The sequence below is a fragment of the Pocillopora damicornis genome, chromosome 4 (assembly GCF_964200805.1).
Source record: "Pocillopora damicornis chromosome 4, jaPocDami1.2, whole genome shotgun sequence".
In the NCBI taxonomy this organism is placed as follows: domain Eukaryota; kingdom Metazoa; phylum Cnidaria; class Anthozoa; order Scleractinia; family Pocilloporidae; genus Pocillopora; species Pocillopora damicornis.
The window spans coordinates 1,960,251-1,975,236 of record NC_142673.1 but is presented as its reverse complement, the minus strand read 5'-3'; the positions used below and the strand labels follow the sequence as shown (position 1 = coordinate 1,975,236).

The window sequence follows — 14,986 nt, the reverse complement described above, 5'->3', positions numbered from 1 at the left end:
CTCAGAACTCAATAATCATACTCAACGTCTGTAACACAGACCCATCAGGTGTCCATCCGGTGTGATTAGAAAGTACTACAAATTAAAAGTCGTCGGCATGCGGTCTTTGTTCTCGGGAAAAAAAGATTTGTAATCCACGAAAGTACTGGAAATTCGATTCAAGGTAAATAAAAATTCGTAGGACTTTGATTGAAATCGAAGTCAGTGAATTATAGTTTCATTACTCATACTCAGACGAATCACGTTCAATCAGCAAATACAAGTTGGCTTACAGGTTCCGTATGAGTAGCACAATATAAATCATACCTGAATTACAAGCATTACTCTGCTGTTACACTAAGATTGCTGCATGTCTGTGGTTATTTGGAATATAATATTATGTAGATGTTACTGAGGTATTTCATTTTCTTCTTTTAAGGGCATTTCGGCAACAACACTAGCCAATGAAAAAAAGCTAAACAAAGCCTTCAAGGTTTGTTTTTGTAACTCTGGAGGATGGGGGAAAGTCCGAGCTGCAATAAATTTATTGAATATCTGATAATTGGAAATAGATTCCAGGATAATTTTGAGCGGCAAAGATCTTAGAAGGAACTTAAAGTAAGTGTGCCCATACTAAACTGATTTTGTTTGTAGGAATCTAAGCATGTTATGCTGGTCTTCTCCGTGCAAGGAAGTGGACACTTTCAAGGTTATTGGTCTATTTTAGGGAGGAACCTACTGATAGACACTCGCAAATAACATGTCATATTATTCTTGGGAGACCAGATACCTTGAGCCTAGAAATAACTTGAGACGGGTTGCTATAAGGTGTCTCAAACGAAGGGTTCAGCCTCCAAGTATCATCGTCTCTTGATTTATTTAAGAACTAATCTCCGAGAATTCAAAAAGAAAGTTCTTGCCATTCTGACCAGGTTCATTCTCTTTTGTTTCAGGCTATACATAGATGACGTCACCCACTGGTAAAGACAAGTCTCTGGAGTTTGGTTCAAGTTCACTAAGCGGTGTTTTTAGTGTCAAATGGATAAAAAAGTATGTGCTGTTCATGCACTTATTGTAACGTATTTGCTGTTTTCTTCATTAAACTCCACATCAATAACTTGCTAAGTCTTAGTCAGGACAAAAAGGGATTATATTTTGGTGAGTTAGAAGACGTACACTGACATAGAAAAACTTTTAAGTAAAAATGTATCACTCTCATGAGTCACATCTTGTCATATCTTATCATGTTTTATATTCTCCTTTCAAGTGTAACCAAAGTCCGTTTTCCCATTATACCACAGAGCCATTATTCCATTCCAACGAGCTCACCACCTTGTCAACCCTTGGAATGATCACAAGAAGGTTCAGATTTGTCGCGATGGACAAGTAAATGCAAGTCACTACAGTGCACTATGAAGAGGTTACTCTCTTGATAAGAGATAAGAGATAAGACAAGACTACAGCGCACAGGGTTGGAAAACCAAGAGCTCCTTTATCTCCAGCTTAAAGGTCTTAAAGGTGCCCTCGGCTGTATTCTTTTCAAAGCATTTTCATTTCCTGCGGACAACAATAGAATCGTGAACAATCGAAGGAAAAACCTTCACCTGTGAAAACGCCTTTGCTCTAAAAAAGGGGAAGATAAACTCATCGGGAGATGGGCGTCGGTTACCCTGTACATTCAAATTAAAAGTCTAAATTGATAGCCCACGAACGAATGGTGCCGAGACTAAATCAAGAATTGGAAATCTAGGAATCACAAACATGCTCATCTTCTGCAGGAGCTGAAGCCTAAAATAGGGGAAGAACTCTGCAAGCTATGGGACGCTGACCAAGCTGGCAGGACTGAACAAACTCCACGATCAACAAACAGCACGAGTAGACGTGGCAAGCCCTCTGGACCCGCCCAAACCGATCCCCACCCCACCACTGGTCAGTGGCAAGGTGCACAGTACACTGCCATGCAACAGGTGTACGCCACCCACACCCCCTCTATGCCAATACCTGTTCTCATTCCTACGGCGCACTCTCGACTCACCATTGCTGCACCGTGTTCTCGTCCCCAAGTTATGGCGGCCCAGCCTATGGCTGTCCACCCACATCACGCCCTCCCTTTCGGTGCTCATGCAATGGCACTGAAGTCTCAGTTTCGTCCAACGGCGTCTCCAAGGTTCCCGGGGCAGTTGTTCAGGCACCCCATATAAGGACAATGGGTGCACCACACGTGTATCAAGAGGCTCATGTAATTCTCCAAAGAAGTGACAAAGTTGGGAAAATTTCACTCTGAGGATGGGAATTTTTGTGGATTTTTTCGTATGAACCCTTTTGAGTGCAAGCCTCAAATAAGTGAGGCACTAAAAGTTTAACAACCTTTGATCCTCCAGACAACGTTGATGAAGCTTTTTTGGAGTTGTTCTAGATTGACTTTTCCATCCCAGTAAAAGATTTCCTCATGGTGTAAACTTCTCCAATTTCTCCACACCCCCTGACATATCAGAAAGCGACCCAGTCGTCCTTGTGTTAAATTGTTAAAAGTGAAAGTAGAAACTACGGAGGCGTGCACTCTCTCTGTATCGTTTATTAACTTTTTGATAAATCACAGACTGACTAATCCTTTCCCTTCTCTGGGAAAAGTTGTTTCTGCAGTCAGGCGTCCACGCGACCTGTTGCCATAAAAGCGTGTTTGAATCGTTATGCGGGCGAGTTTGTGAAAAAACTTGCAGATTGAAATGGATGGTGTGCAAATTCGGGGACCGTCCTGAGTACACTTCATATTGTTCTAAAGGTCATAAGCGGGGTGTAGATTAAAGGAGAACACAGGGATGCTGGGCATACAGTCTCTAGATTAGCTAATAGAAGAGAAGAAGCTAAATAAACATGTAGTTTAAAACATTTATTTAGGAAGTATTGATATTTACAAATTACCGGTAGGTGTTATCGCTCTTGTTATCAACTGATTACATAACGATATGACACGGAATAAACGTTATTTAAAAATCAAATAAAGTCAAGAACGTTAGAGGGAATAACCACAAGGTGCACATGACACACCCGCCTCCCTTACGTTTACTGTGAAAACTTTCTGCTGATAAAATATCCCTAAGTCCATTATGACACAGGAGTAGAACGCCTCCTAACTCTTCGAGAAGGCCTTCCTACACGCAGTGTTATATAGATGATAAAAGCATCTGTAGTTAATCACGTACACGGGTATTTATGGGCGCACTTTCACATTTTCTCATAAAGAACTGCACTATGAGTAAAATCATTAGGGTTGTGTTCCAATTGGCGAAAATAAAACATACGGTGAGAGCACTTTCACCGTATCCACTGTTGTGTCTTTCACACCCCATCCTTTCTAGTTATAACCAGGAAACCAAGGGCTGCATTTTGGTCGATCTTTGCCAAGTTATCCCACTTGTTCAAGAGAGCAGAATCCAGGCTCCCATGTGCGATTCTGATCCCACTGTCAACTGGAAAATTATTGATGACAAAATAAATTCTTCCTTCTATTTTCACTGCATTTAGATTGTTGGCGGGAATACACTTTTGCTCAACAACGGACCAAGTGTTGGAGTCTTCGTTATACATTTCTACAGGTGCAGGGTTACCACTTGGAAGATTATTATCCCTGTCAATAGAATCTTTGCCCCCAACAGCGTAGAGTTTGTCGTTCACTACTATAAGACTGGATCCAAAGTGACGATGTTGGGTTGTTGCTTTCTTTGTCTCCCACACATACGTTTGTGAATCAAAACAGAGTAAAACTGTTGGTTCAACCGAACGGCGATGGTACCAAGCTTTGTAGTTTTCATAAAGAGCAAACACCTTTGAATGCAAGACGGCTGCACCACTTAATGAATTAGCACCACTGATGAACTGTACCCCGATTTTGTGCCACTTACGTTTAGCGAAATTGTAGCGGTAAGTAGAATGGTTGGAATCGGCAGGGATTGCGTACAAGTATTCCTCTAAAAGACACAGATTTTTTGTTTCACCACATGGGTTTGGAAGTCTCTCCCACACATTTGCCTCTGGGTCATAGCGATAAAGGCAGTAACCAATGGAGTCTTCTGCAGCAACAAACAAGTTATTGCCAACGGATAACGCACAATAACAATGAGTGGCATCAATTAACGGTGAATCTATTGGCAACAATTTCCAAGCCTTGGCTTCCACGTCGAAGTACTGTATTCTAGCTTGAGGTGAAACAGCAACAAGAACCTGAAACAAAATCACAAGGTTATAAATAGGATGACAAGAAACTGATAACCGAAAAGGAACGACGACAATTGAGGATGAAGGAGAATGACACAGACTGCTAATAACATACTTAATTGCACTCATCTCAAAACGCAATATATTTTTAAGAAAAACTCTATTGTAGCCATGTAAGTCTTACATTTTCAAGTTTCAAACTTTTTTTTTCGGAAAACACTTACCGGATTCTTTGATCGTGGCTTTGTTTGCTGCCTAGCGGCTTGAGGTTTATGGGAAGGTTGGTGTTTATAAATTGCTGCTTCGCACACTTGCGCATAAATCTCGGGAACTTTCTTCATCTCCTTCGTATCCAAATCGTCAATCACAACTCCAATGTCTGCCAGCCCCAGACGAACAGTTCCGATAACTTTGGCTGCGACTGCCATTCTCTCCTTCTTCTTGTGTTTAATCCACTGCATCACAGATTTGAAGACAAACGTCTCAGAAGGTGCATTGAGGTCATATCGGCTAAGAAGGCTGACTAGTTGGTTTCCACCGATGTGCGTCAGGAATTCTCTCCTCTCGCACACATCTGTATACATCTTAGCCACAGCACACTCTGCAGCGTCTTGCAGATCTTTCAGCCCATAGCTCACCGCAATTTCCCAGATGCGACAGTAAGTTTCAAAGTCCAAACGAATCTTGACGAACTCGGTCAGCAGGAAATTACAACACTGATGAACAGCACTCGCGACTTGAAGATGATCTGCGGCAGCAAGAACCTTGGACACGCTTTCCTCGTTTACAAGGAGATCTCCAGTGTAGATGGATTCCAGTATGATCTTAAAAACATCTGGTGAAATGCTTTCATCTTTCAGCTCGATCACTTCCAGGCTTGACTCCTTTATTCCATCTGTAAACATGGCGTAGAAATAATTACTACTTGCGGCCAGCACGATTCGATGAGCTGGAAAGATGTCTTCACCAACTTTTAATCGAACGTCGATGAATTGACTTTCGTTTCGAAACTGAGCACATTTCGACAGAAGAATATCGGCATGGGCAACCATATTGCTGAAGGAAATGATCTCACTCTACTTCAATATCAACAACAGATCAGACAGTGCCTTACGGTAATACGGTGTTTAGGCGATCGCGTTATCGCGTGACCGCTACATGCCAACGTCATCTCGTTACCTTGGTCACCACATCCTACTTCCAATCTAGTGGTAGAGAAAGAGGCATTCAGGCATGTAATGCAAAATCATTCCGGAATACAGATAATGAAGTTTTTTAGAAACAGATTTAATCATTTCCCGAAAAGCAAATAATCTCGTTGGAAAACTTCAGTTAGTAGAAGCTAGAAGCTAGTAATGCTATCTTACAAGAAAGAACTGATTTCTCCTCTCATTATCAAGTGGACAAATCATGAAAATTAGGAAAAAACATCAATTAGGGGATTATTATTTGATCCAATACCAACTTCTTGGAGATAACATCATAGGAATTGTACGGAAGACAGTAAGGAGAATTAGTCATGAGATCATGGGAGTGAATGGGTTAAACTACATTGACGACCTCAGCAGGTACACTGTTCATAAATCGCAGTTCAGATGGAATGAGAGACTAAAAGGCAATGTAGTATCAATGTAGAAATCATCTGGAGGCTGAGTCAAAGGAAAAATCTGTTTAATACAAATTATTGTGCTTTAGTATAGACAAAAGAGTTAGGTATCGCGCACGTTTCTATCCAGCCTTGAAGGACATTTATCCGAAAATAGTCAAAATTACTCTGGCAGAATTGTAAATAAAATGATAATAAGCCTAATTAACCCTTGCACTGATAAGAGCCGACATCTTCTTTGACTGGAAAAAACAGGGAGAAGCTCATAGAGTTTACGCCATTTCGTATGTAAAATTACTTTAAAAATTCTGATCTTGCACCTGAAAAGGCTGTCGTGTGCACGTGGTAGTTACTGTTACAATTTACATGGATTTACGTATATTTTTGGGTTCCTCTCTTACTCATGAACCTGATGATTGTGCTCAAAGATTATAGGAATTGTTTTGAGGTTGGATCAACAGACTAAAAGTAACACCAACCAAGTAATATTTTATGTAAGTTGACTGCAATACAACAGCTGTTTCTCATTTAACCTTCGAACTGTTTGCCAAGTCTTTTCTCCTTCTAAATCAGAACGGTGAATGAACTCATTCAGTTTTCGTATATTCTCTCTTTAAAGGCAAATAGCAAAGAACTGCACATTGTTCAATTTTTCCTAAGTTCTCCCACTCATCCAGAGGAACAGGATACCGCTCCTCTGGTGAAATTCTAATCCCACTGTCAATTGGAAATTTATTGATGATGAAGTACACCTTCCCTTCTATTTCCACTGCACCGAGATTATTGGCTGGAATATGTTCTTGTTTAACAACAGACCAGGTGTTGGTTTCCTCGCTATACACTTCTACTGGTGCGGGATCGTGATTTTGATTACGAGTACATTTGCCCCCAGCAACAAAAAGTTTACCATTTACTTCGAAAACACTGGATCCAAAATGAGGTTGGCAAGTTCTTGCCTTTTCTTCCCACTCATTCTTAACTGGGTCGAAGCAGTGTAATACTGCTGGTTGATATCTTCCTTCTTTTAGGTTTAAATTACTGCAGAGGACAAATATTGATACCTTTGAATGAACCATTGCTCCAATATTGCAGGCCTGATAAAAACCATTTGAACTTAGTTTCAAAATGCTTTGCCATTGCCTTTTGGCAATGTTGTACCTTTGAGGAACCTGACCTAAATTAGAACTAATAGCATAAATGTAATCTCCTAGAATACACAGGTTGTTAAACCACAGTGTGGACGGAAGCTGCTTCATCTCCCAGGCATTACTCTCTGTGTCATAACGATACAAGGAAAAGTCACCAACCGGGGCTTGTCCTGCAACGAACAAGTTGCAGCCAACAGAGACGGCAGCATAGCAATGAGCCGCCTGGATTGACGGTACTGTGGATAGTAAGGATTTCCATGTTTTGCTTTGGAAATCAAAATATTTCATTTGAGCTTGAGGAAGAACTGCAATCAGAGCCTGAAATGAAAGAGTAACATCACTAATCAAATCAAGTCACTGGCCCACTGCTGGAAGTGACAATTGAAGTAGCGAGCAAAAGAAATTGAGTCATTCACGTATGAATAAAGGGGGTAAGTTTCCAAAGAAACTGTGGTGCTGCGTCAGGGGGAGGAGGGGTATGACAAAATAATTTGGTATTATCAACCGAGTTGATAACGCAGACTGGCCACTATATATAGTTTCTTTACGGTGGCCAATTCACATTATTAACTCAGCTGAGTCATTAGCAGACTTTCTCATTCCATCTTCCGTTGTTCACCCGAGTATTGATTTTCTTCCTTCTTCTCACTAACCGAGAGCTTGACGCAAGCTAGATCTTTACATCATGCGTCGTTTTACCGTATGCAAACATCATGTGAATACCTGAAACAATCACAAACTAATACAACAAAGGTATAATGCACTTAACATTCGCTATTTGGCCAACTGAGTACGCCCTAGTCCCCGGTAGTATAACCGCCCACCAACCACCCCCTTGCGAACAACCAAGCTCATTATTCATGTGAGAAGAGAAACATCGCCTCTTCATTTGAAAGATCAACGCAGCTGGGTTGTGATCCTTTTTAATGAATCGTTCACGGTCCTATTATATAATGGGCTGTTTATTGCAAATGAGAATCAACGACATAATATTAACTCACTTGACTTGTTGATCTTGGTTTGGTTCTTTCCTCAGCGAACTTAGATAAATTAGAGGGCATGTTGTTATGGACTGATGCTTCAAACACTTGCTTATAAATCTCAGGATCTCTTTTCATCTCTTCGGAGTTCAGTTCTTCAATCACAACTCTGATGTCCACCAGCCCCAGACGAACAGCTCCAATAACTTTGGCTGCAACTGCCATCCTTTCCTCCTTCTTGTGTTTAATCCACTGCATCACTGATTTGAAGACGAACGTCTCAGACGGTGCACTGAGGTCATCTCGGCTGAGAAGGTTGATTAACTGGTCAGGTTCTATGATGGACAAAAATTCTTCGCTTTCACAGATATTCTTAAACGTAAATGCCATTTTGCTCTCCGCCGCCTCTCGCAGATCTTTCATACCGTGTCTATCGGCAACTGTGCAGAGCAGACAGTAATTCTGCAGGTCCAGTCGGAGCTGAACAAACTCTTTCTTGAGGAAATCACTGCAGCGTTGTACAACACTCGTCACTTGGAGGTGAAATGCGGCAGCGAGTACTTCAAACACGTTTTCCTCGGTGACATGAAGATCTCCAGTGTAGACGGAGTCTAAGATGATCTTTAGAGCATTTGACGTGATGCTTTCGTCTTTCAACTCGATCATTTCTTGGTTGGACCCCTTCATTCCATTTGTAAACATGGCGTAGAAATAATCGCTACTCGCAGCCAGCACGATACGATGAGCTGTAAAAACGTCGTCGCTGACTTTTAATCGAACGTCGATGAATTGACCCTCATCCCTAAACTTAGCGCATTTTAAAAGGAGAGTCTCAGAGGATGCAGCCATTTTAACAAGCGAGACAATTGGATTCGCACGACTCCGTCACTCGCTTGATCGCGTCACCAGAGATCAATTAGGGAACTTGATTTAGGCAGTATTTGCATATTGCCCAGGGGAGGGTGAGAAAGATGAATATTAAGAGGCAAGGAATTTGAGATCATTTGGGCTTAATCTTACGATACTTTAGAAGAAAGGGTTACAGCTGCGCCTGATGTCGTTCAATTATTGCGATTTTTCCACCACAAAACACTCCGTAAAGTATTTAACTTAGTGCGCCTATGAAAATACATTTCAGTAACACGGGAACCAGCCGGAAGATTAGAGTTTTTTTCCCTGGCGGTTACAACAGATCTTTTGTTTGTACCGTTAAGCCTGAGATGCTAAGGCAAGAGTCTTCCAATTGATTGTCAAGACTTACCAGAATTTATTCCATTCTTTGGCCGCCGTCCGCGACTTAAAACTTCTGAGTACTAAGGACGCTAAATTTTAATTGATTTCTCCTTCAAGGAATTTATAGACACTTTACATTTAAAGATAGACAAATTTGCATTTGTCACGTAACTCAATTTTTGCCGTCAGGTGTAAAGTTCATTGCGGTTTCTCAAGATCGTATCAGTAATAACTACATGAGTTACAACAGTAGACCTTCAGCGACAATTCTGCTAAAAGTCAAGGTCATACCTAACTTTAATCTTGTATTAACGCTGAGCTTAAAACTGATTGTAACTCCTAATTCAAAACAGGAATAAGCTGAATCATGCCTGTCAGTGTTTAAGTTTGATTTTTTAAGTAATGTTCAACTGGTATCTCTCGATCTCGATCTTTCAAAAAGGAATGCATTAAGCAAGCATCGATTCAAAGCACTTACTGAAATCCGTATTCATGTGCTCTTGCTTTTATACGCGATCTCAACCGAATGGTTGCAGTAGTTTATTGAATGATTCAGTAAAATCCCATAAGCTATAACATGCCTAACATTAGCAATGCTTCAGTGTACGCAAATAACCCGAAATTACGTGTAATAGAACAGTGCCTGAGAACGGAAAATATTTGAACGCAAGGAAACGAGTGCTCTAATCTGCCTATTTCTAGTTATGTTTTGCGAGTCAAAGACAAAAAAGTAGAGGGTAAACTAATATACATTCAGATGTAAAAATAACAAGTTCAGTCAGTCAGTATAACTAATACCTGAATTATTTGAGGTTAATACTCGAGAAAAAATCGGTACATTGAATCCGGGCCTCCAACTCTCCTGATTTTAAAAATTCAAAAAACAAAATGGGTATTTCCCAGTCCCTATCAGTCTAAACCACGCACTAAATGTTGTTGCGGGGCGACTGCCTTGGTCTACGAAAGGCGTAAACAAAAACGTTTTTTCGACGTTTTTTTTTTTTTTAAAACAAACCATTCGGACACTTAAATTTTGACCAAGTAATAACCTGGTATAAAAAAACCTGTTAAGGACCTGAAGGAACAATTAAATATGCTGACCATTAATCTAGCTCCGAGCTTCTTTTAATTTAAGTCTTCATTTTTTATAGGCAAATAACACAGGACTGCCCGCTCACTTACAGTCCTTAAGTTTTTCCATTCATCAAGATTAACCTGGTGCGTGTCTTCTGGCTGAATTCTTATCCCACTGTCGACTGGAAATTTATTGATGATGAAATACACCCTCCCTTCTATTTCCACTGCACCGAGATTATTGGCGGGGATATGTTTCTGTTCTACAACAGACCAGCTGTTCAGTGGCTCTTTTTTTCTCCTTCTACTAAACAAAGATGAAGTTCTTTTCCTCTCATTGAAAACTTCTACCGGTACATTTTCAGGGTATGATGTATCGAATTCACTATACTCCTTTTTCAAACCCCCCGCCACATACAGTTTGTTACCGACCACAAAAAGACTGGATCCAAAGTGAGGATAACACGTCGAGGCGACGTTTTCCCATTCATTTTTTTGAGGGTCAAAACAATGCACTAAGGCAGGGTCTGCCTCATGGAACCCAAGCATAACATATAACTTAGAGTTCATTACTGCTGCTGCTACAGATTTTAATCCTCTTCGTGTAAATAAATCCAAATTGTCCCTACCCTGCTGCCAGGTGTTGTCAGCCAAACTGTAAATCTCGGGTGGACTAGATTCACTAACTGCATAAACATAGTCACCAACACAACACAAACATTGGATTACCTTGGGGAAACTCGACTTTGTAAGTTTTTCCCAAGACTTGTTCACTATGTGATAACGATAAATATCTGATTTATCAGCATCCGATGAGGCTAAATACAAACAATTTCCGATATATTTCACACTAGACCACTTTTTAACTACTTCACCTACATCTGGCACAGATTTTAAAAGTTTCCATTCTTTACTTTCCTCATCAAAGTAGTAAGGCATCGCTTCTCGAACAGTTCTGTTATGGTTCGACTTTTTCCTTGGGCAAAATGCAACAAGAACCTAGTACAGAATAATGATGAAACATCATGATTTATCGCCTCAGGGAGAGGGTGGGGAGAGGGGGAGGGGGGCTTCGGAGGATTAATTGTGTTCTTTAGTTCTACCCTTAATAAAAGGTGAAATTTTTTTGGGTACGCCAGGTGGAACAAAAACACTCATTTTATATATTACAGGGGAAGGGGGTTATTCTTCATACACTTTACTCCTATAGGACTAAAGCATTTCGTTTGTAATGGCGGAGTTTTCGTAACATATCGAAATATGAATACCTTTTAACGGAGGGCACTGATAAAACCTGTGATATCCTTTGTAATATAGTTACTTTGCTGAGAGCCAAAAATTGGATACAAGAAAAGATGGCCAGAAATACGGCAGCCGAGCTCACTCAATATTCAATAAATCATACCCAACGTCTGTAACACAGACCCATCAGGTGTCCGTCCGGTGTGATAAGAAAGCTCAAGAAATCCAAAGTCGTCAGCATGCGGTCTTTGTAATCTCGTGAATGTCATTAAAAAGATTTGTAATCTACGAAAGTACTCAGTGCCAATTTGATAAAAGGTAGATAAAAATTCGTAGGATTTGTTTTAAACCGTACTACATTAATTTTAGTTTCATTACTCATACTCAGACGAATCACGTTCAAACACGTTCCGCATACATAGCACAACGTAAAATCATACTTGAAATATGCGAAAGGAAATCATAACACTGGCTGACAATAGAGAGCACAAAACAAACTGAATTTCGCTGTCTAAGCTCCTGAGTTAAAAGAGTCTTCCTTTGTGTAGGATATTTACCATCTTACCGTTTTCATCGATCGTGGTTTAACTTCCTCCGCAGAAAATTTGTGAGGCATGCAGTGACGCTTCATTGCTATTTGTAAATGTTTGTTGATCTCAGGATCTCGCTGCATTTCTTCTTTTTCTAGTTCTTCAATTACGACCTTGACGTCCACCAGACTCAGTCAAACGGCTCCGATGACTTTAGATGCAGCTTCCATCCTCTCCTCCTTCTTGTGTTTAATCCACTGCATCACAGATTTGAAGACGAATGTCTCCGAAGGCGCATTGAGGTTATCTCGACCGAGAAGGCTGAGTAGTTGGTCTGCGTCGATATTCGACAGGAACTCTTCACTTTCACCAACATCTGTATACATAGATGCCATCTTGTAATCTGCGGCCGTCTTAACTTCCCTAAGGTTGTGTTTATCGGTAATTATCCAAACGCGACGATACATTTGTATATCAAATCGAGCTGACTGAATAATTTCAGTCAACAAGAAATCACAATATTGTTGAAGAACATTTCTCACTTGAAGATAGTCTGCGGCAGCAAGAACTTCAAACACGTTTTCCTCATTGATCTGAAGATCTCCGCTGTAGATGCAGTCCATAACGACCTTGAAGACGTGTGGTGAAAGGCTTTCATCTTTCAGCTCAATCACTTCCTGGTTCGATTCCTTCATTCCATCTGCAAACATGGCGTAGAAGTAATCGCTGTACGAAGCGAGCACATTGCGATGAGCGGGAAAAGTTTCTTTACCGACTTTTAAACGAACGTCGACAAATTGCCCTTCGTCTCGAAACTGAGCACATTTGGTCAAGAGAATTCCAGAATGGGTATCCATCTTTCACATTCACAACATTGTCCTCAGGCTTTCTCGGTCAGTTTTCCACATGGTGTGAGTCAAGGCAAACCACAATCTCGAGCCCCGGGTCATTTTGGCATCTTGTCAGCGGTATGAGATAACATTTGTTGTACATGCATCATTTCTCAGAGAATATCGTAAAATACCTAACGATGGTGTAGTTGCTTCTTTTTTATTTTTTTTTTTTCTTTGTAAAATAAAAAGAATGTAATAAGTAAAGATACAAAACACATATTACAGTAAATGGTTTGAACCCGGAAGTAACATTTGATCGTTCAGCCTGATCGTCTTGGTAGTAGAGACAGTCTTAGCGGAAGATATCATCAGAGTTGATAGTGAAGGGTCAAATAAAGATTTGCCGACTCGGCAGAGTGTTACGCAGCAAAGAACAAAAACGAGATATAACAGGTAACACCCAAGTAACGAATACCTCTTCCCGTTCCTTGGATTAGACTTTAATACTCAGTTACGGCTTAACAAAAACGGATCTCAACGGTCTACTGAAACTGGACAAACCTGATTTTCCAATACGAGCTACAGTCTTTCTCTGCGGGTCCCCTGCATAGGTTACGTCCCTTCGAGGACCTTATCGACGCAGTGTACGTGTATTATCAACTGAGTTGACAGCCACCGTAAAGAGTTTCAAAGCTGACGTTTGGAATGTTAGCCCTCCATGAGAGGGAGGGTTAGCCCTTCGCCAATCGCTGTGACAAAGGGCTAACGCTCGAAACGTTAGCTTTGAAATCATTTTTGGTGGCCAATTTAACATAAAAAAAGTTGATAATATAAAATGACCCTGTTATACTCTCCCAGTGACGCAGCACCACAGTTTCTTTAGAAACTTACCCCCTTTATTACGTGTTTCATAGTCAAGCAGAGACTTGACAAATTTACAATTCGTTGCTTGCTGCCTTGTGATCAATTTTGGTATTGACAGAGGGTTTGATTTCTGTCTTCTGCGACTTAGACTAGTTTTTAAATGCAGTATTTGAATGAAACATGATGTGATCCAGCGATTGAAACAGCTTTCTTCTTCTTCTTCACTGCTGTATTAATAATGTATTCGACAAAAGAATACGATTTTGAAAAAAATTCCGCCTTCAGAGACTTGCACTTTTACTTCTTCTGTTATCCACTCACATTTTATATTTTCTGTCAAGTTCTATTCTCCTTCTCCCGCCATATGAATGCACAGGCGGTTCTTAAGACAATACAATATCAGTAAGGATAATTCATGGTAAGTCTCAACGTAATGGGTAAAATATAAGCAACTTTTGCGTGGCTCAAGAAAGCAGAAACTGACCCTCTATTGCATGTGTTTTTCGCAATACTCCTGGTGAAAATGTGGTTTCTTGTGCGCTATTCGAAGATAGACTATCAAGCCATCTCCTCTCGTGAGCTTGTTTACACCTGAGGGTAGAAAGAGCTTCCGAGCGAGAAAAACAAGTGGTAATGTTCAAGATTTCGACCTTTTAGTAAGTTTCAAATAGCGACTATAACAAGATGGATAATAATAATGATGATAATTATATTGAAAATACCATCATCAAATCTTTGACTATACTAATCATGGAGGCCTTTCAAAAAAAATAAACTGGGTGAATTTTCCAAAAGACAGGAGGCAGACCAGTTCGTTATTTACAGATTGCAGCCAAGGAGAGTGAACTGACTCGGGGCAAGCGAGAATTCGAAGTAATTCAATGATTAACGGGGTGGAAATCTGGAACCTGGGACCACCAGATTATAAGTCCATCACCTTAGCAACACGGTCACAAACATAAGTAGCCAATTTTACAAGAAGTTGGATAAAATTTATTTACAAGTGAGGTTATACATGCATATAAAACCTTGAATGATACATTACAAGTTAGATCACAACCTATCACATGCATATTCACAGTTATCAAAATAAGTCCTGACATTGATCCTGTCGCGTAAACATAAACACAAACCTCTAGAAAACATATCTCTTAAACAATCATTATAAAGACTTTTATACCGTGAAATATCATGCGTCCTGTTAATGGTCATCATCTATGATTTATCAGAATACAGATGCATTGTTTGCATTGTCCCTTACGATGCCTGGTTTAAATACCAG

The 14,986-nt window shown here is 40.3% G+C and overlaps 3 protein-coding genes and 1 pseudogene across 4 annotated transcripts; 1 reads left to right on the top strand and 3 right to left on the bottom strand.

The window, feature by feature from the left end:
* The first annotated feature begins 932 nt into the window (after positions 1 to 932).
* Positions 933 to 2,982, top strand: LOC149046434 (3'-5' RNA helicase YTHDC2-like). Its single transcript, XM_089203245.1, has 2 exons — positions 933 to 1,029; positions 1,281 to 2,982. The coding sequence occupies exons 1-2, from the start codon at positions 944 to 946 to the stop codon at positions 1,393 to 1,395; spliced, it is 201 nt and encodes a 66-aa protein (XP_089059371.1). The 5' UTR covers positions 933 to 943; the 3' UTR covers positions 1,396 to 2,982.
* Positions 2,855 to 5,855, bottom strand: LOC149046433 (kelch-like protein 26). Its single transcript, XM_089203243.1, has 2 exons — positions 4,419 to 5,855; positions 2,855 to 4,200 (listed from the first exon to the last, which is right to left on the bottom strand). The coding sequence occupies exons 1-2, from the start codon at positions 5,244 to 5,246 to the stop codon at positions 3,319 to 3,321; spliced, it is 1,710 nt and encodes a 569-aa protein (XP_089059369.1). The 5' UTR covers positions 5,247 to 5,855; the 3' UTR covers positions 2,855 to 3,318.
* On the bottom strand, positions 5,849 to 8,916 carry LOC113672714 (kelch-like protein 26). Its single transcript, XM_089203244.1, has 2 exons — positions 7,950 to 8,916; positions 5,849 to 7,266 (listed from the first exon to the last, which is right to left on the bottom strand). The coding sequence occupies exons 1-2, from the start codon at positions 8,775 to 8,777 to the stop codon at positions 6,388 to 6,390; spliced, it is 1,707 nt and encodes a 568-aa protein (XP_089059370.1). The 5' UTR covers positions 8,778 to 8,916; the 3' UTR covers positions 5,849 to 6,387.
* Positions 8,917 to 10,172: 1,256 nt separating this feature from the next.
* LOC113672614 (kelch-like protein 25) lies at positions 10,173 to 13,139 on the bottom strand (annotated as a pseudogene). Its single transcript, XR_016185711.1, has 2 exons — positions 12,043 to 13,139; positions 10,173 to 11,234 (listed from the first exon to the last, which is right to left on the bottom strand). The product of XR_016185711.1 is annotated as a kelch-like protein 25 (transcript).
* Between the last annotated feature and the right edge of the window lie 1,847 nt (positions 13,140 to 14,986).

What these genes read in the sequence shown, in the direction of transcription:
- LOC149046434 (XM_089203245.1), top strand. Translation starts at nt 944, where the DNA reads ATGACGTCACCCACTGGTAAAGACAAGTCTCTGGAGTTTGGTTCAAGT. An exon ending in AGTGTCAAATGGATAAAAAA is followed by an intron (nt 1,030 to 1,280) that starts GTATGTGCTGTT and finishes ATTATACCACAG; the next exon opens with AGCCATTATTCCATTCCAAC.
- LOC113672714 (XM_089203244.1), bottom strand. Translation starts at nt 8,777, where the DNA reads ATGGCTGCATCCTCTGAGACTCTCCTTTTAAAATGCGCTAAGTTTAGG. An exon ending in AACCAAGATCAACAAGTCAA is followed by an intron (nt 7,267 to 7,949) that starts GTGAGTTAATAT and finishes CTTTCATTTCAG; the next exon opens with GCTCTGATTGCAGTTCTTCC.
- LOC149046433 (XM_089203243.1), bottom strand. Translation starts at nt 5,246, where the DNA reads ATGGTTGCCCATGCCGATATTCTTCTGTCGAAATGTGCTCAGTTTCGA. An exon ending in AGCCACGATCAAAGAATCCG is followed by an intron (nt 4,201 to 4,418) that starts GTAAGTGTTTTC and finishes ATTTTGTTTCAG; the next exon opens with GTTCTTGTTGCTGTTTCACC.